The sequence below is a fragment of the Camelus dromedarius genome, chromosome 12 (assembly GCF_036321535.1).
Source record: "Camelus dromedarius isolate mCamDro1 chromosome 12, mCamDro1.pat, whole genome shotgun sequence".
NCBI lineage: Eukaryota > Metazoa > Chordata > Mammalia > Artiodactyla > Camelidae > Camelus > Camelus dromedarius.
The window spans coordinates 34,961,158-34,981,562 of record NC_087447.1 but is presented as its reverse complement, the minus strand read 5'-3'; the positions used below and the strand labels follow the sequence as shown (position 1 = coordinate 34,981,562).

The 20,405-nt window shown below is 48.3% G+C and overlaps 1 protein-coding gene across 4 annotated transcripts in view; it reads right to left on the bottom strand.

Annotated features, from left to right (window-relative positions):
• PTPN5 (protein tyrosine phosphatase non-receptor type 5) overlaps positions 1-20,405 on the bottom strand; it is a 57,094-nt gene that overhangs the window by 32,588 nt on the left and 4,101 nt on the right. For 3 of the 4 annotated variants that reach the window (XM_010987463.3, XM_031459901.2, XM_031459899.2), the window contains exon 2: positions 1,593-1,669. In XM_010987463.3, coding sequence (XP_010985765.3) covers positions 1,593-1,617 — 25 coding nt within the window. In that variant the 5' untranslated portion in view covers positions 1,618-1,669. Of the gene's footprint in view, positions 1-1,592; positions 1,727-20,405 lie in introns of all 4 variants that reach the window. The other variant, XM_064492513.1, reaches the window with a different exon arrangement.

Genomic DNA, 20,405 nt, shown 5'->3' with positions numbered 1-20,405 from the left:
AGTGGGGCCATCCCTGGTTGTAGAATCATCTCTGAATTCTATGACTCATATCTGAATCACAGAGCTGTTTCATAGTTGGAAGGGACTTGTGATGTCATTGCGACCTCCCACCCATTGTGGAAATTTCCTCTCCAATGTCTATCCAGGCAATACTTGAATGCCTCCAGTGATGGAACACTCATTTTCTTCCCCCCGAGTGATCAAGTTCCATGACTGGACTACTTTTAGAGTCAGAAAGTTCTGCATCCCATGGGCCAACAGTCCTCTCTTTAATTTCTGTGTATGAAATATATGCCCTCTTCCTAAGACACACACAGAATGAACATGCTCTCCTCTTCACAAGACAGCCTTTCAGATGTTTGCAGACAGCTCTCACATCCCTTTGGAGATGTGGAGACTTCTTTTCCTCAAGCCAGCCGTTTCAGGTCCCGGCAGACTCCTATGCGATGGCATCCATCCTTGACCATCTCAACAGGCCGCCAGAAGTATTTTGGGCACCCCCTACTGGATAAGGTGTGAATTGCATCAAAGGGCTCCATGCTCACCGGGATGCTTGAGGCACTTCATCAGTAGCTGGGGCGCTGGGGCACTGGCTCACAGGGTGACTAAAACAACCGTTTATTTTAGAGTTATTGCCTTAGAGTCACATCTAATTGTTTCCCACGTCTATCTAAAAGAGTGTCACTGAAGACTAGACCCTCAGGTTCTTCGCTAGTCATGAGGTTTCTCACAAGATACATGTTTGAGACTTCAAAATTAGAATTCAAGAGCTGTTGTTTTTTCCTTAACAAAAAGGTCTGGAAGGAGAGATATGAAAATGTATGCAGTGTCATAGGATCATGGGGGTTTTTTCTTTTCTTTTTTTCACTTGTCTCTATTTTCTAACATTTCTACAATGATTATTTGTTATAAGGAGAAAAAAAACAATAACACTTATAAAAATTAAAAAACACAAAAAATGTCCCTGCCCTCCTTCTTCCATTCCTCCCAAGGCTGCTCGTCATGAGTTGGGTATTTGGCCTACAACTGGGACGAGTTGCCACCCCATGGGCAGTCTGCCTTGGTGATGTCTCTGCAGTGACTGCAATGGCCCGTGGTCCAGATACCACGCTCCCCACAATACAGTCAACCCGGCTCAAGCAGCATGATCTGACATTCACAGATCATGACAGAGGCTTCGTAACTATCAAGAAATTTCTCCACATCATCCATCCCACTTTTGGTTCATGCCACAGTCAGGTTGTATTTCCTAATCTTACCTTTTGAAGTCTGCCCAACACACCATTGGTCAGTGGTCATGTCCCAATCAGGCCCAGACTCCCCATCCCTTCACCCTTTTCTCCACCCTCCTGCACACCCTCAGCAGCCTGCTCTCCCCTCCAACTGAGCCTAGAGCAGCTACAAATGATAACAGGTCCGAAAGACAACAGGGATTAGAAAAACAAATCCCCATTTAAACGAAGACCCACGGACGAGCTGAGTCACTCCTCTCAAATGCACAGATTCTCCAGGCTCTCCTCCAGCCCCAGTGCCAACAGGGGCTCTCCCTCCATTCGGAGGTCAGGAGGCACCTGGGTGCTGGGAAGACTCACCTGGCAGCCTCTCGCTGCAGCACATGTCCAGGGCCCCTCCCTCGGAGTCATCAGCAGTGTGGTTCTCTCTCTCACTCCTGCAGCAGGATGAAAAATGTGAGATGAGGCTGTTGAGCCGGGATCCAGACAAAACCCTAAGCAAAGAGAAAAAAAAAAGCCTTCCTTTCTTGCTCTGTGTTCCTTGAAATAACTCCATCCCATTAGGGGGAACTGAGGCAAAGACCAACCTACGGAGGAGTCAAGCCGCACAGGCAAGAGCAGAATTCTACAGATGTCTTCCAGGTGGAATAATCAGCAGCAGCATCACCACCTTCTCTACCATGGAAGGAGGGCTTACTATGTACAAAGCACTTTACAGACTTTATCACACTGAGTCTTCATCAAAACTCCGTGAGTTAGGGATCATTCCAGCAGCTCAGAGAAGTTCAGTAACCTGCCTAAGGTCACACAGCTCATTAGGCTGGAGCTGGGCATGAAATTACAGTTTAGGACTCCAGGCTCCCTCTCACTGCTGTGCAGTTCTGCCTCCTAGTTCCTATGGGTCTGAACCATGGGTGAGCAAGAGGGATTTGGGTAACAGACAGTCTGTGTCCACCTCCCCACATTTTGCACATTCCCTGTGCCTTGTGTAATAAAAAGTGGCATGCAAACCTCGTCTCCAGGAAGAGCTAGAAAACGGAGCTGTATATACAGTTGCATATTCTAAATGTTCTATTTCTTTCTGAAATCAGAAAACTCTCTTTCTAGCTCCTCAGGTCACCTTCCAGGACTGTGCTGGGGTCTAGCTCTTCTCCTTTACCCAGTGAGCTGGGAGAAGGTTGCTGGAGATTAGCCAGAGCCCAGAAAGTGTTTGTAGTTTGACATATCCTGAGGGCAACTGTGCTGCATGCAGGGCTTCCGGCTTTGGGAATGGCCTGCTGTGCAGGTGTGTGGCTCTGCCTGCCCTTCATGTCTGACCCCTGGCAGTAGCTGACTGATCCATGGCTGGACACATCAACCAGGCTGGGCCAAGCAGATCCTCTACCCTGCATTTTTTTTTTTTTTTTTTTTTTGGTTGAAGCATAGTCAACAATGTTGTGTTACAATGTCGTGTTAGTTTCTGGTGTACAGCATAGTGATTCAGTTATACATATACATGTATATACCTTTTCATATTCTTTTTCATTATAGGATATTACAAGGTATTGAATATAGTCCCCTGTGCTCTACAGTAGGACATTGTTGTTTACCTATTTTATATATGTAGTTAGTATCTGCAAACCCTGAACTCCCTGCACTTTTCAGATGCATTCTGGAGGCCTAGAGCCACAGTGCCCTGGAGAGAAGGTCCAAAACCATCTGCTGCCCAGGGCCTCGGAGCGGCTTCATTCCTGCCCATATTGAGTCTTGATTGGGCAACACTGTCTGTCAAGGCCATGAGATGCCCCAGGATCCTTCCAATAAATTCCAACATTTTAGCTTAAGCCAGCAGGATTTGATTTCCGAAACTGGCAACCAAAAGAAACTTTATTATAGCCTTGCTAGCATACTACTTTCAAAAAGTCCAAGAGGTCAGCCGCCTCTCTGCCCATGAGCCCTGCACTCCTACCTCTCAGACTGGTCCTGAGGCTGATTTCAGGCTGAGCTGCAGATCTGATACAGTTAAGGGCACACAGGCTGGGTTAAGGATGACCCTTTTCACTTTGACATCTTCTTGTCTCAGCCGGCACTGCATTTTTTTCCCCTCACTCTAGTTGGCAGGGTCTCTGAGAATCCCAAATCCCAGAGCCCAGCTCTCCTGCAGAGAGAGTGCTACTATCTTCAAGGCCCTTTAAATGTCTCCGGAGTCTCTCCACTTTTCTCCCTCTTCACCACCTACATCTTGGTCCAGGGCCGCATCTCTTGCCTAGATTACTGCGGCAGTCTTTTAGCTGGTCTCCAGCTCCCACTCAGGATGGCCTCCAAAACATTCTCCACATGGCTTTGATACATTTGGCTTCATAGGTTGTGCAGTTTATAACCTGTGCAACTGGATGGGGCAGGCCTGAGCTAGAATCAGCTCTTTCAAAACGCAGCATTTATCATACAACTTCCCTTAAAAAAGACTTTAATGCACTTTTTTAGAACAAAGACAAAAATCCTTTGACATGGTTTATCAGATCTTGCATGGTCTGATCCCTGTTTACCCCTCCAACCTTATTTCATGCCCCTTTCCCCTTTAACCTCTGCACTCTGTACCGAGCTGTACCGGATGGGTTCCTTCCTTCACAGTGCCTCTGCACATGTTTTTCTCCCTGACTGGAGAGCCCCTGAGCTCTACTTCCCAGTACTTTTTACTCATAGCTCTTGACAGAATTTGAAGTTTCATATTAACTCATGCCTTTGATTAGCATTAGAGTGTAAGTGACATGAGGGTAGGAACCACCACTTCTGTTTTATTTACCATTGTACCTTCAAAGCTTCGCACAGTGCCTGGCTCATAGCAGGTGTTCAATAAATAAATAAACACTTGTTGAATAAATGAATGTTGCCCTGACCTTCTTGAAAAAAACATCAGGAACCTCAAACACGGCCATTATCTGAGCTGCCTTGTGGCAGGTCTCCGGAACCCTCCTCCACAGCTGCTACCCAGAGCAGGCACAGAATCGCACATCTGGAAGGCCCCTCATTTAGCAGAAATGGAGGCACAGAACAGAGATCTGACTTGCCCCAGGTGATACACCGAGTGGGTGGCCACGTGAACTGGGATGGAGACCACCTATCCCCTACCTCCTGATGCGGAGAGTTTTCTTTCTTGATCTGCAAGAGTGTCCCCGCTGGAGGGTGGCTCCAGAGGCCTGGCCCCTGGCTGGGTGCAAAAAGGTAACCCCGGTATCCAGATACCTCTGGAAGGGGACCCGTGTGTGACTCACAGCTGCTTTCACACCTTAAGCCTCCCAGGCCCCAAGCCGTGTTCAGAATAGCTCAGCACTGCATGTGTGCAGCAGACTCTATAAATAAGCTTCCTGGAAAATGACTAATTTCATAATCAGGAAAGCAGAAAGAGTAGCACCTCTCATCTGTAGAGGAAAATGCAGCAAGAGCCTGCTCTCGGCCCTGGAGTTGAAGGGCTCCAGGCAACCTCGCCAAAGTCTGCATGTCTAGGCTGTTCGGAGGAGGGTTTTAATTAGATTTCCAAAGAGAAGAGATGGGCCGTTCAGGCTGATTGGAGAAGACCAGTCTCTGGGCACTGCCCTCCATCCTCTTCACCAAGAGAAGAAAGCCTGTTTGTAGCAGATGACTGCAGGCTCCTCCTCGCTCCTTCCCCACCTCTCTCAGCCAGGCAACAGGACCAGAAAACTGGTCTGTGACCACGGCAGCAACTTGCTGGGCTGGCCCCCCACTGCTGCTCTCAAAACCAGAGAAACCCAGAGATAAAGGGACTTGGCGATCACCCTGCCTGTCCTTCCCTCACTGACGGAGAATGTCTGGGGGTGGGGGTGGAAAAGAACTTTTCCAAACCACCACCCCTCATTCAACAAGCATTTGCTGAGCACCTCCTGTGAGCAAGCAGCAGAGTTCTCCCAGGAACACAATGACAAACAAGCCAGGCCCTTCCCTCCACAGCCGCCAGTCTTCCAGGGAAGACCCCACACCTGCTTTAATAGATTGTATGCACGTGACACCTTGGGGCGCTCAGCTTGTCTTGTTGGGAGGGGGCTGTCGGGGGAGTCTTCTGGAAGGGCATGATAGGGCTGGTTCTCAAAGGATGTCTCCAGGTGGATGATGGGTCACAAGTGAAGGACTTCCTTCAGAGTGCAAATGGCAGAAGTAAGGCACGGAGGCCTGAGATGTCTGGGATATTTGGGATTAACTGGAAGCAGGCTGGTCAGCAGGGTGGGGAAGTGATGGAGGCCAGGCCTCCACAGAGGCACATGAGCAGGAAGCAGGCCTCACTGCTGGGAATCCTGCCTCCCGAGCAGGGCATCCCTCCTCCACATGACTGGGAGGCTTCCCCGGAACTGAGAGACGCCACGGGCTTCCCCATCCCTGGGCTGGCCAGGTCTGCAACAGGAAGGGCAAACAGCAGTACATGTCTGAGGAATGGACATTAGACCCAGCTGGTGGCAGCTGATCTGGTCCCAAACGGGTCCTTTTTTTTAATTGGGGTAAAATTCACTTAACATAAAATTCACCATTTTAGCCATTAGAAAACATACAAGTCAGTGGCATTTTTAATATTTTCACAATGCTGTGTGGCCACCACCATTATCTAGTTCCAGAACAGTTTCATCAGCCCAAAAGGAAGCCCTTACCATGAAGGAGTCACTCCGATTCCCCCCTCCCCAGCCCCTGCAACCACTAACCTGCTTCCTGTCTCTCACGGATTTGCCTGTTCTGCATATTCCCCATAAATGGAATCAGATACTATGTGCCTTTTGTGTCTGGCTCTTTTCACTTAGCGTAACATTTTCTAGGTTCATCCCAGTTGTAGCATATACCAGTATTCAATTCTTTTTAACGGCTGGATAGTATTTGACTTTATGCATAGACTGCATTTTATGCATCCATCAGATGATGATGGTCTTCTGCGTTGTTTCCACTTCTGCCTATTGTGAATAGTGCTGCTACAAACAACTTTTAAACTCTGCTCCCAACAAGCTTACAACTTTGGTCAATCCTCTCTCACCCTGGGCCCCTGAGGCCTCATCTATAAAGTAAGGTGGTCAGATTCTAGGCCCCTAGAAGCCTGAATGTCATCACTATCATTTGTCCATTTGTGTGGGAAGGTATTATGTACCCCCAGCTACTCCACCAGGCTGGGTGCTAGAGACCCGGCCTGGACCAGCCCACCTTATTTTCCTGGAACTTGTGGCTGGTGGGGGAGACACAGAACCTGTAATGCTATGGGCTGGGTGCAGCATTCTAACAGAGGCCTGCCTAAGATGGGCTGGGAGCACCTCACCTCTGCTGTGGGAGGGTGGGTGGGCAGGTGGATGGGCGAGTGCTGTTAGGATGCACCCTGGAGCGGATGCCAGCTTTGCTCAGGACGTATGCAGAGAAATAGCTGACAGGTCTGGGGAGGGAGGCAGAGGAGCTGGCACCTTCTTCCAAGGTGGGTGAGGGGCAAGGAGGAGCTGGGATGCTGAAACCAGGATTCCTGGGTAGAAGGTTGAGGCCCCAGGAACCTCCAACCCAACCCCAGGCAGACATGCCTTCTACGTTGGGCTTCATGCTCCCCAGGGCCCTCCAGACATCCCACATTGTCAACACGAAGCTCTGTCACTCTCCTGAAGCCCTGACCCCTCCAGACATCTCTATTTTCTGAATCAAACCTGCCCACTCCCACTTCTCTAAGTCTTTGTTATTGCTGTTACCTCAGCTTGGAATTTCCTTTCCTTCTCCTGCCAAATCTTACTCATTCTCAACATTACCTCTTCTATGGAGCACCGGCTGATCTCCCACCTCCGGGCTCCCCCACACCCTGGGCTCATACTCCTCTCTGTCTCTTGTTTGGTTCTGCTGCTATAGTTAGCTGTTTGTGCACCTGCCTCTCCCACCAGGCATCCAGTGACATGGGAATATCCCTACCCCCTGTCACCTCTGCATCCCAGGTGTTCAGGGCTCAAGCCTGTTGATGTACAAGTTAAAGGTCAAATGGAGGGCAGTGGCAGGGCCTTAGGATTAGTGGCTTTGGGGGCTCTAGGAGGACAGAATCTAGCTAGGAGCTTCCTAACCTGGAGAAGGCGGTCAGACCATGGCCAGAAAGAGACCCATAATGCCGTCCAGATTTTCATCAGCATGTTCAGTGTGCAGGGGCAGAGGACATGTTGGCTTCACAGAAAACCAGGCTGACTACCTCATGCAAATGAGTTGCAAAGCATGCAGAAGGAGAGGCCCTGCCCTCCTCCCTAGGGCGGCCACAGGGAAGCACACACCTGCTCCCTCATCATCCCTCCCAAAGTGTCTGGATGGGGAAGGGTGCCATCCGGGGCCAGGGCAGGAAGCTTTCTCAGCAGAAGGCACACTGGAGATGTGAATGGAAGAGAGAGGCCAGCTTCAGAACATCCAGATGGGGAAATCGAGGCAAGAGAGGTTAAGTGACTTGCCTCAGGTCACACAGTGTGTGAACACTTATTTTCAGGTAGTTAAAAATCCAGAGTTCCCTTTGGGAGTTAACTCTCTCTTCCCCAAGTGCTCTGCCTGTCCCTTGCCCCAGGGATGGCCCAAGACCAGTGATCAGTTACCTGTCATTCTGTGTCAGAGCCCAAAGCCTTCTAACAAGTAGCTTTCCTGCCTAAGTCAGTCAGTTTCTGTTGCCGGCAACCACAGAGCTCAGATTGATGCGTGCAGCAAACTCGTGGAACAGATAGGCTCTGAGCCCAGGGCTCCCAATGCTTAGTTCACTGCTATTTCCATCCTGCCAAGCTGCCTACCCTCCCTGCCCAGCTGTCCACTGTCCAGCCATCTGTCCCCACGTCTGAGCAGACTGCAAACTCAGAGCGTTCCGGATCCTAAACACAGGGTCTGAGTGTTCTCTGTTGGGATGTACCCAGATGAATGATGACTTATCTTCCATCATGCTCTGTTGGTGGGAGACAGGGGCATGGGTGTGGGAATGGCAGACACCCAAGAGAAGGGAAGATGGAGGTGCTGGAGGGGCCCAGACTGCAAAGGGGTAAGAGAGTTTTCCATCTTTTACCTGATTCAGGGACTGGAACATTCATTTCTTCAACTAGTATTTACCAAACACCTACTACGTGCAAGCCACAGTGTGAGGCCCTGGGGATACAATGGACTGTAGGCTCTCAAGGCATAATGGGGGAGTACAGGTAACAAAAGGCAATGGGACACAGGTGGCCTGTTTGATGAAGTGTAGGGTGTTGTGGGGGTGCTGTGGGGGTGCAGGTGAGGCCCCGAATGAGACAGAGGAGTCAGGGAAGAGTCCCAGGAAGGAATCTATGATGAGAACTGAAGGAGGAGTCAGGGGTCAGCAGCTGTGGAGTGAGAGAGGAGCAGGTGGGGTGTTCTAGGCAGAGGGAAGGCACATGAATGGGCCTGGAAGTGAGAGAAAGTGGGGCACTCTCAAGGAACAGAAAGAAATTCTGTCTGGCAAGGGGATGTGGGAAGGGAGTATGGATAGGGAAATGGACTGAGGTGCTCATTTGGGATGTTCTTCCTTTGTGTTTTCCTCCCCTCTCCTCTTCTTTTCAGAGACGGATGGCAGACCTTAATCCTCACGACAGCCCTAGGAAGAACATGCTATCATTACCTGTAGTTTCTAGATGAGAAAATGGAGATTCTGAGAAGTGCAGTGACTTGGCCAAGGTCACACAGCTAGTAATGACAGATCTGCCCCTCACTGCCCATATTCCTAAGCTCTCTTTTCTTCTTGCTTTCAGCCTTTGCTGAAAACAATGCTCTGAAATCAGGAAGAGAGTGAACATGAATGAAACAGCAGACTACAGCAATTGCATTGTAGATGTTCTTTTAAAAACCCTCGCCATAGGTCTTTGGGGGCAGCACTTCCATTCTACAGATAAGGAAACTAAGGCTCAGGGGGTAAAATGACTCTGCTGGACTCACACAGTAGGTGAGTCAGCAAAGGAGCCTGAGGGAGACTCCACTTCCCATGGCTCTGAAGGAGCTCGCTGCTGTGGGGCCATTAGCTTTGTGTGTCTTCCAGGAACAGAGTGACAGGAAGTCCTGCCCTGGACCCTGACCTCAGCTTTCTCCACCTGAAGTAGCAGCCCCAGAGAGCTGTCCTTGGGAGACTGGCTGGAGTGGACACTGTGCATGAAGGTGGCAGCTGTGCTCCATCACTGGAGGAAAAAATGCACTCTGTGGCTAAAGACCCAGCAGCCCTGAGTTCTAGTCCTAGGCCACGGTGTGACTCTGGGCGAATCACTTCCGCTAACCTGAGTCTCAGTAACCAAAAACGAAAATCAAAGGAATTGAATTTAATGACTTTCACGGGCCTTTCCTTAAGGTCGTTTCAATTCTGGGGCTGTCAAGGTTGAGGTGGAAGTGGTGGAGCAGCAGTGAACCAGCAGAGGGCGCTCCCAGTACCAGGGAAACAGCCTTGGTCCAGGGATCCTGGGGCAGAAGCTGCCCAACCTTCAAGTGGTGAGGGAGTTCCCACCACAGCCAGTCACCAATGGAGGCCAAGCTCATCTGTGCTGATTAGTATCTACTGCAGACAGTCCTATCTGTGTGGTGAACAGGAGTCCAGAGGAATATCAATGGAAGAGAAGGGATTTCAGAGTTCAAAGGTCATCTGTTTTAACCCTCTGCTCTCAGATTCTGAAAACACCCCCTTCTGCTCCGTTTCTACAACCAACCCCCTTCCCCAGGTATACGTTTAATTTACAAGAAAACAGGCAATTACAAATGTGAAGGCATGGTCACACCTCTTGGGGAGGGAGGTGTTTCGGTATTTCCATTCTGCTTGACGCTCACTCCTACCTATAATGCCTTGGGATGTACTTTCCCCCTCAGTGGAAAAGCCCTCTTTTCCCTTGTCTGCTTGGAAAACCCTTAAGACCCTGTTCAAATGTGACCCCTCCCTCAGGAGAAACCCCCTTACTCCCTAAGGAAGAACTGGCTATCTTCCTCTTCTGTTCTCATGCTCTGCTTGGTGATTATCTATTGATGTCTGTATCCCCACCTCACACGGAGCTACCTGTACACAAACTGGTTTACAGTCAAGGCAGCCTCCTTCCTTCGAGCGCGTCCTGAGAGCTAGATACTGTGCCAGGTGCTGTGTGTGCATGACATCATTATTCACTTCTCACTACAACCCTATGAGCTAAACACAGTTCTCCTCCCCCTCCTACACATGATATTAGGACTTGGAGAGACTGAGTCACTCGCTCAAGGTCACCCAGTTGGTAAGTTGGCAGAAGCAGGCTTCAAACTCACTTTGCCTCCACAGCAGGCCCAGGCTTTATTGAGACCACTGGGTGTACAGCTTCTGATGTGAATGTTCTGTTTCCTGTATTTAATACTCTACCTGACACCATGCAGATATTCAAGATATATTCTCAAAAAAATAAATGAAAAATGGGCTAGAGTTCGATTGTGTATTAATGGCTCATCAAAGATGCCACAAAGCTCAGGCTTTGGGGCTGGGCTCCCTGAGTATGAACCAAGGCTCCCTCACTGGCTGCCTGATCTTAAGTAAGATACTTGACTTTTCCGTGCCTCAGTTTCCTCATTTGTGAAGCGGGGATAACTGTGTCTACACCTGAGAGGTTACTTATGGAGAAGAAGTTAATTTTGACCCTCACACGAAGTTTTTACATGACATGCGTGCAGAATGCTTAGACAGGGCCCGTTAAGCTCCTAAAAATGCTGTCATCATCCAGTGTGTCAGGCGTTGCTTGCTTCTCAGTTAATACAGGCCTTCTCTCCCACAGGTGAGGTCCATGGAGGCTCTGGGATGAGTCTAGTTGTGTGCTAGTAAATTGGTTCTCAGAAAAAAAATTTTTTTAATAAAAAATTTTAATAGCCACAATTTGTGGCATTTGCCGACTTCCCTGGTGTAAATGCTCCTATCATGGCTGATTTCAAGCTGAGAATGAGAGCGGTCATGCTGCCAGCCTTGGAGGAGATCAGGAGTTTAACTCACACTCTCTGTGCCTCAGTTTTCTCATTTGTAAAATGGACCAGCAGTAGTAGCAAACACAAGTATTACTGAGACCAGAAAACATAAAACTCTTGTAAGAGTTCCTAGTACAGAGTATGCTATGTAAATAGTAACTAATATTATTGTTAAAAGTTTTCACAACACTCAGCCTCACTGCTGCTTGTTTGGCTCTGACACTGGTCCAATCCCAGTGCCTGGCCTTTCGCCCAATGCCCTGCCAGGCAGAGTCTTGGTCTCGGTCATCTGCCTTCTAGGACTGCAGCCCTGTCCACCCTTGCAGCTCTCTTTCCTCCACCTGGGACTAGAATCCTGACCAAGCCTGTGCTGGTTACACATCCACCTTGATCACAAATGACTTTGTACTTCTGATCTCTATCTGCCTCTGGTTTCAGCCCTAGACATCCCTGGTGCCAACTCTGGGCCCAGAGAGCCAGGGCCACCTGTGTCCGGCTCTGTATCCTTCATGACGATGCTGTCTGCCATCTGCTCTGCTCTTCATCGTTTGTAAAGCCACTTCTCATAGGGCTTGTATGCACTTACGGAGGGGACAGAGCTAGGTTTGTTCCTACCTGCAGCCTGGGAGGCTCCTAGCTCCTGCTGTCCCTCACTGTGGGGTCCAGTCCTCCATCAGGGCCCCCACCCTCAGCCTCTGACTGAACCCTTCTGTATTCAGGCCAGGAAGATCCTGGCACTTGAAGGTCTGGTAAAAGCATCAGGCAAACTGAGTCAGAGGCAGGGCCTGGGTGAGGCAGGGCAGAGGCTGTTTGGAAATATTAACTGGGTCTGAGGCACTTTTGCTAGGAGAGAGAATAGAGTGTGAGCCAGGAAGCTGAATGGAATAGAAAAGAAAAAAAAAAAAAAAGCCAGAAGGGACCAGGAGTCAAGATTGAAGGTGGTCTGACTTCCTGAATTCAGAGTTAATAAATAAAGCTGCATACCTACTGTGTGCTACGTGCTTTCTGATAGCTTATTTCATTAAACCCTTGTGTCAAGCTGGTGAAGAAGACATCATTACCCTAGTTTGTGTAGAAATAACAGACACTTGGAGGAGCTTGGGACAGGCATGAGAGGAGGTAAGTGGTCACCTGGGTCCTGCTCTGGTAACCAATGGAGGAGATAGGCTGGAGCCTGGTCCTGGACCAAGGATGGTTGATGCTCTTACAGCCTCGTGCCAGGGGACAGCTGGACAGCTGGAAACCTGGGGCCTGGGTGGGCCATCAACAGAGGTCTGCAGTCGTGGGTGGCATCCCTCAAAACAACAGACCAACAGACTGGACATTCTAAGGCCACACACCTTAAGGCAGTCACAGTCCTCTATAAAAAGGATGGACTCGGAGCCAGAGATCCCTGGTTGAAAGGCTGTGCTCTGCCACCTTCTTTCCCACGGGGTCCTGGACCAGTGTCTTAACCTCTCTGAGCCTTGGTTTCTTTCTCTGGGCCATGGAAGCCATAAAAGCTGTCGGCCGCAGCATTGTGCTAAAGAACAGAAGTGACCAAAGTACACAGAGTCCGAGGCAAGCTGGGGCTGACATCCTCCTTGTCACCACTGCTGACCTGGCTCAAAGCTTCATCTCTGGGCTCCCTCTAAGTCAACCCAGCCCGGGAGATGCTCCTGCTCTTTGTATCAGGCGGTGCCATCAGCTACAAAGCTGTTTCCCGTTTCCTCAGGCTCTACCAGGTGTTCCCGGAGCTAATGAGAACAATGCAGCAGAGAGTAGCTTGAGGATGAGCCGGGCCTCTCCCAGCAGAACTGATCCTCTCCCCTCTGGAGAGCCCTGGGCTGTTTCCAGGTCCGCAGAGTCAGACCCAGAGCCATCAGGAAGGGGAGATGCAAAGAACTGAAAACCTGACTACATAGGATTCTCCAAATCCTCCTCTGCCATGAAAATTGCCCCACCTCCCAGCCACACTCACTCCTGCTCCTCAGCCTTTCTCTCCCCTGTTCCTCCTTCAGGCCTCCCTGCTCCTCTACTCTGAACTGTGGCCTCCTTCCTTCCAAGGCCTGCCTCCACTCATGCTGCCTCCAGGAAGCCTCCCCAGGGAGTCGAGCACACTGACCTCTCTTCTGGCTGAATTCTTCTGCAAGCATTTTGATTTGTGACTGGACATCTGGCAATGGACCACACTCCACCTGGGGCTGCTCCCTGGCTCTCCTGTCCATAATCCTGGCTTCTGTGAGCTGCCCAGGCTGCGAAGGGGCAAGGCTTGAGCTTCCTTTTATATTCTGCATGACAGGGAGTCCAGTGCAGAGAAGGAGGGATGAAAGGAAGGGCAACGTATATCCAGCTCTTTCTATACATTCAAGTTTGGAAGGAAGATGGGAAGGAGTGACTAAATGGGAGGAAAAAAAGGAAGGAAGAAGTGGGGAAAAAGGAGTGAAAGGGGAGGGAAGGACAGCTATGTGAGACTCAGGACTACAGTCACAAGAGGATGGATCAGGCCATAATCCAGGCCGCCCTGGATCATGCTTTAAGGCTCTCTATAGATGACCTCTGATTATGTAACTCTGGCGCAATAGACTCCTTTGGAAAACCCTGGAAAGCCACCTCCTCCAGGCAGCCTTCCCTGATTGACTCTGATCTTTTCCCCATCCCCTTGGCTCCCTGAGCTGTACTACTTTGCACTCATCAATGCCCATTCATTTCTCATTATGCCCGGTTTTCTGGGGAAGGGCTGGAGGTCTCTGCCTCACTGGCAGTGAGTTTAACTCTACATTTATCATCTGTAGCCAGGGATTATACTGTTTTTTCACCACCTTTCTTCTAACAATTTCGTAGGGTGCTCTGGGGATATATGTTGCAGTTTGCCTCTAGGTAGTCTTAAGACAAGACCTGCTATAATCTTATATCCATTTCTTTCTTATCGGGCCCTGTGTGTTGAGCCCGTGGGCATCCACAGATGACTAAGCCCCTGTCCCTACCCTCAACTAGCCTGTAGTCTCGCAAGCAAAAATGCGCTAAATGTCAACGGTGGCTGTCTAACTCAAGTGTCCAGGAGGGCACAAAGGGAGAGTCTGCGAAGCTGCACAGAGAAGTGTCCTTGAGCATCTCAAGGACAAGGATGAGTTCACCAGACAGTGGGGAGGGCGTTCCAGGCTGAGAACACCTCAGGGGCAAAGGCTGGGAGAGGTGAAACAGCCAGGTGTGCCGGGAGAAGGGGGCATCTCAGTGTGGCTGCAGAGAGCACAGGAGAGGGGACTCTCATCACACGGCAGTGGGCTTCGGGCTTCCGATGAAGACACACTGACTTGAACTCCCACCCCGCTTCTTCTCAGTGGGATTAAGGACAGGACTGCCATTCTAGCTGGCATTTAGAGATCTATGTGTATCTGGGAGGGTTGGGGGGTGTAACAACGGATGAATCTCAAAAACTACTTATGACACAAAAGACCACATGCTATACGAGTCCATTCACATGAAGATCAAGAACAGACAGAACTCGTACGATGACAAACAGGAACGACGGTTACCTCTGAGGGTGGGCACTGGCTGGGAGAGAGGAGGAAATTTCAGGGGTGATGGAAATGTTCCACAAAGCAATCCTGCTGACGGTTATTTGACTTCATACAATTGTCAAAACTCACTGGATGGAACATTTGAGGTCTGTACATCGTGTTCGTAAAATAGACCTTAAAAATGCGTGTGAGCATTCTTGGCTGTCACAATCACTGAAAGCTGCCCCTGGGAAATATTTAGGGGAGGGGGCCAGGGATGCTGCCAAAACCAAGAACTCTCCCACCGAAAGGCCTGTTGAGAAACACTGCTGCAGCCACGGGGAGCTACAGCGGGGTTCAGAGAGCAGAGAAAATTGGCTCCATCTGGGTTTTGGGAAGATGGGATTTCGTGGTGATGGAAGTCCACAAGCTGGGGCATCCTGGGGCAGTGAAGTGACACAGGTGGACGTACGACCCCATGGCCACTCCTGGCCCGGAGCTGCCCAGGCCCAGAAGGGGCTCTGGGACGTCCCTCTAAGGCATCCCAGAAGGGACTAGAAGGAAGCCAGCTAAGGGAGTCAGAGGCAGCAAATGTCAGAGAGAAAAGGAACCGTCCCACTGCTGGCCTCCCTGCCTCATGACGAGCACCAGGGATACTGACTGTGATCACCTTCCTCTGAAATGCAGTCTCAGTGAGGCGGGGCGCCCTGGGAGGCTGGCGAACAGGAAGCAGGGCTGAGAGCTGCTGCTGCTACTGAAAACCATGTTCTGAAATCGCAGGTAAAAGAACACAGCCCACTTACACTTAAATGCTCACTTGACCCCTTCCTTCAGGAAGCCTTCTCTGATCTCCAGGTGGGACAGATGCCTCTCCTGCGTCCCCACAGCCCTCGGCTCATCACCAGAGCACAATTACTACCTAGGTGTGAGTTCAGGTTCTGCCACGTACTCGCAGTGTGCTCCCGGCAAGTTACTTAAGCTCTCTGTTTCCTTATCTATAAACTGAGGATAATAAAAACCTTCTGCAATGAACTGTGGTAAAGACTAGGTGTGGGGGAGGATATAGCTTAGTGGTAGAGTGCATGCTTAGCATGCATGAGATCCTGGGTTCGATCCCCAGTACCTCCATTAAATAAATAAATAAATAAATAAAAATAAACCTAATTGCCTCCCCTCAAAAAACAAAACAAAAAGCAAAAATAACTTTTTTTAAATTTAAAGATTATGTGAGGTAATGCAGTAAGCACTCAGAAAAAATAATTATGATGACTGGTGTGCGTCAGTACACACCACTGCTGCCAGTTACTCTCTGGTGCCCCCAACAGACACCCACAAGCTCCTTGTGGGCAAGGTCTTCCTGGTGTGTGGATTTCCTGGCACAGTAAATACCTGTGTGCATGAATGAATTCCATCCCCCAAGATCTCTCCTGAGAGCTTTCCTCTTCCACCCACGATGCCACTAAATCACAATAATTCTTCAGAGATGGAGGGAGGATTCATTTGTATTCTGTTTCCTTGTCTTTCTTCTCTATTGCCTCCAATGCCACGCAGAACCTACACAAAATTTACTTGAAAAAATTAGTGGTTTCTTTTTGGGACCTCCACTCCTAAGACTACATTTAGTGGTCTTTTTCTGATGAGTACACAAAAATCCTTAATTAAAAGCACCCTGTGGTTCCTTAAAAAGTTAAACATAGATTTATCATTTGATCTAGCAATCCCACTTCTAGGTATATACACCAAATAACTGGAAGCAAGGACTCAAGCAGATAACCAGAATGTTCATAACAGCATTATTCACAATAGCCAAAAGGTGGAAGCAACCCAAGTGTCCATCAACGGATGAATGGATAAGTAAATGTGGTGTATACATACAATGAAATATTATTCAGCCTTAAAATGGAAGGAAATTCTGACCATGCTACAACACGGATGAACCTTGGAAACATTACGCTAAATGAAATAAGCTGGACAAAAGGACAAATAAGTGTATGATTCCACTTCTACAAGACACCTAGAGTAGGTGAAGTAGGACAGAGGTTACCAGAGAATGAGGGGAGGAGGCAACGAGGAGTTACTGTTTACTAGGTACAGAGTTTCAGTTTTGTAAGATGAAAAGAGTTCTATGGATAGATAGTGATGATGGTTGCAAAACAATGTGAATGTACTTAATGCTACTGAACTATATACTTAAAACAGTTAAAAGAGCATATTTCATGTATTGCACCATAATTTTAAAAAGGCACCCCAAACCAAATCAACAGAACGCTGGAGGGACTCCATGTGAAATCAGACATGCCTCTATTACACCCTCAGTGCTCTGTGTCTTGAGCGTCCTGGCCCATAATCCTCCACTCCATCCTCTCTTAGGCTTCCGCTCTGGTGTCCACTGTTTTCTTTCTACTCCAGGACCCAGGGCCACATCATTTGTATCCATGAAACCAATCTGCATCTGTCCATAGTCAACATGTTCTTTAACCTTGTGTTCTTCTTTACAACGCCCCTCTCCCTGGTCCTGGCATACTCCCTTTGGGGTGTTTAAATCAGATGCCTTGAGAATCTGAGATGGAAAAGCTGTGTGCTGGAAGATATTCAAGACTATGTCCACCAATTAAGAAATGGTTAAATAAAGTACAGTTAAGCCACTGAAGCTAGAAGAAGGTCACATAGAAGCACAGAAGTTTTGAGAAAATGTTAAGCGAAAAATGCTGAGTACAAAACTATATGCAGACTGACTTCAACTATTAAAAGATACAGGTCTATAGAAGAAATGGTATGGGACATATAAAATCATGGCTAATCTTACATTTGTTCTATGGTATGGTTGTGTTAATTTTACAACGTAATTTATTTTATAAAGGCTGGGCAACACCCTTAGGCAGATGATGAAATATATAATCTTTGGAGTTGACTCCAGACATCCACGTGCCGCCCACCACTGAGGTTCACTGAATCTCTCCTGAGTGGCTTCCAGAGAGCTGGAGGAGAGGGGAACATTTCTACTCTTAAGAAAGACATGTTGAAGCTTGGTATGTCTCTAGTGACTTCACCCAACCACCTCACCACGCAAAGGAAGGGCAACTGTGGGTCTGCATTTTCATAGCAGTTACCAGATCTGGCCAAGAACAGTTTATCCCCCACACTAGCCCCAAGTTAGGAATTCTCACCAAGATCCCTGTTCACTTACAAACTGTGACTCCCCTGCATCTAGCTCGAGGGGGATCCCTCTCCAGCTCAACATGCTGCACCCCAGCAATGGAAATTTGAGTCAAGGTTGCTTCAAGGGGGACACAGGAAGGAGGGTGGCTTTTATTCCATGTACCACAGCTCAGTGGGAAAAGCTTTTTTCTGTGTAAGAGTCTGGGGATTCTGGAGCTTTGCCAGACACTGGTGGCCAAGGTGCTCATCCCACATCTCACCATATGCAGAAAAGACGGAGATGATATTGAAGAATGGTTTCAGGCAAGGAAGAGCTTTTTGGTGATGACACTGTTCAAAAACTAAAAAGGTTTCTAGTTCCTCCCCGCTCTTGGGGCTGACCTGAGTTTCCAATTTCTAGAGGTGACAAGATATGCAGAACCAGACAGAATTTGGACCAGGGTGTCTACAGAGTCTAGAATTCTAAGAAGACTTAGACCATCTGTCAATATTCCCCTCAAAAGGTCCAGCCTAGTATCTGGCTCCGTCTGCTTGATGGAAGCATCCATCTCCTCTGAGACGGGACCACCTGCCTGCCTCTCATCCACCAAATCATCTGAGTGCCACAGGGAGCCACATCCCCACATTGTGACAGTGGTCACTGACCTCCAGGAATACAATAAGGTAGGCCTACAGATATCACAGATCACAGTGCTTAGTGCTTTAGGGGTCCTAGAAACCCAAGCCCCACTTCCTCCAGATGGGGATACAGTTTGGGAGAGGGGAAGGTCCTTGCCCCACATCACTTAGTCATAAGTAAGCTTAGGACTGAACACACATACTTACACACAGACCACTGTGCTGACCCACACTGGTAAGAACGTATTTCCTGGCGTGCTGCTTAAATTTTTGCTAAAGGCTGCCATATATTTTGAAACATTCACACATACCCTGTGTTCAACTTAATGCAGACAAAAGCTTTAAATGATTAACCATCTTCTGGAGTTTTTCCATTCCCACTTGTAGATCCATTTAAACAATTAATTAGGTGCTTGAAGAATTTATACCTCTATAAATAGTTTCTCCCTCCTCACTGCCCTCTCTGCCTTTTTTGGGAACCTGTCAATTTACTGGAGAAGATGATAATTCCTTGTCCTACAAATATGGGCCTTTGTGCTAGCGATGAGTTTCTTTAAAATCTCTATATGGAAAATGGCTGAGGGCATGAGAGTTGCACAAGGGGAAATTTGAAATGAAGCCAAAAGTTTGTATATTTGCACTGCAAAGGGGATGAGGGAAGACCAAAAATGTTACCATTTTAATTGTTTTACAGTCATTTCAGGTATGTATTACTATTTCATCTTAGTAAATAGCCATATTGAATATGCAGATGTCACTCAAATTTCATACTTGAATGATAACACAGACATTCGTATCATCTGAGCTTTATCATTTTGATCATACTACAGCTTACTGTACCCTTACTATGCCATAATACCTTTATTTAGTCTAAGATATTTGCATTTGCATTTTTGTACATAAATGCTGGTTTCTGACATTCATTGATTCAACAACTATTTAGTGAGCCATTGCTGAATTTGGGGCTTCTAGGCATGAAGAACATAAGGAGAATAGGATTCATTAACATCGTGTGATTTCTTATTTCTCACACCTACATGATCTGGGCCAGCCCCTCTCTCCTACCTTTTTCATTCCCACCCTTCCTCTTGACCTATGTAGTACAGCCACACTTGTTGTTCCCTGTAAATATTAAGCTGTTTGTACCCCAGGGCCTTTGCACTTGTGCTCTCCTCTTCCCATAATGCTCTTCTACCAGGTCTCCTCCTCACTTCACTCAGGTCTTTGTTCAAATACTACTTCCTTAAAGACAATTCTATTTAAAGGTAAAATCTCTTTCCCCTGTTCCTCCTCACCCTGCTTTATTTGTCTCCTGAGCATTGCTCGCCTCTTGAAGTGTTCTATCTTTGCTTATGTTTTCTTTTGTGTCTCCCTTGGTAGAGCTTGGGCAGAAAGTTCATCTTTTTCAGCAATGTATCCCTAGAGCCTGGAACAGCTTGGCATGTTACAGATGTTTCTATGTATTTGGGGAATGAATGAAGGAAGGAAGGAAGGAAAGAAGGAAGGAAGCAACTGGCTCTGGCCAGTCTAGGGTGCTCCATGAGCCAGCTTTGCTGGAGTCATTATGGTTCCCTGTCAGATCCATGGCCCCCAGTCCCAAGCCTCCCTCCACCTTCCAGTGGGGCTCTGTCTGTGAATGGCACTCTCAGCTACTCAGGCTCCAAACGTGGCCATCACCTCTCATTCCTCCTTCCCTCTACTCCCACATACAACCTACTACCAATTCTGGTGACACTGTGGCCTCCTGCATCAACTCCTTTTTCCCTTCATCCTTACAACCACCCCAGTTCATCCTCTCCTTATCTCTTACCTATACCCCTTTCATTGTTTCCTACCTGGGCTCCTTGCCAGCAGGCTCTCCTCCTCCAATCTGTTCTCCACGGGGCAGCCAGAGTGAGTTTATCCTAATGGTCACGTTTTGATCATGTCTCTCCCCCACTTAAAAACAAAAGACCAATCCCCTGGCTTGGCACTCAATGCCCCCAACAACTGCCTC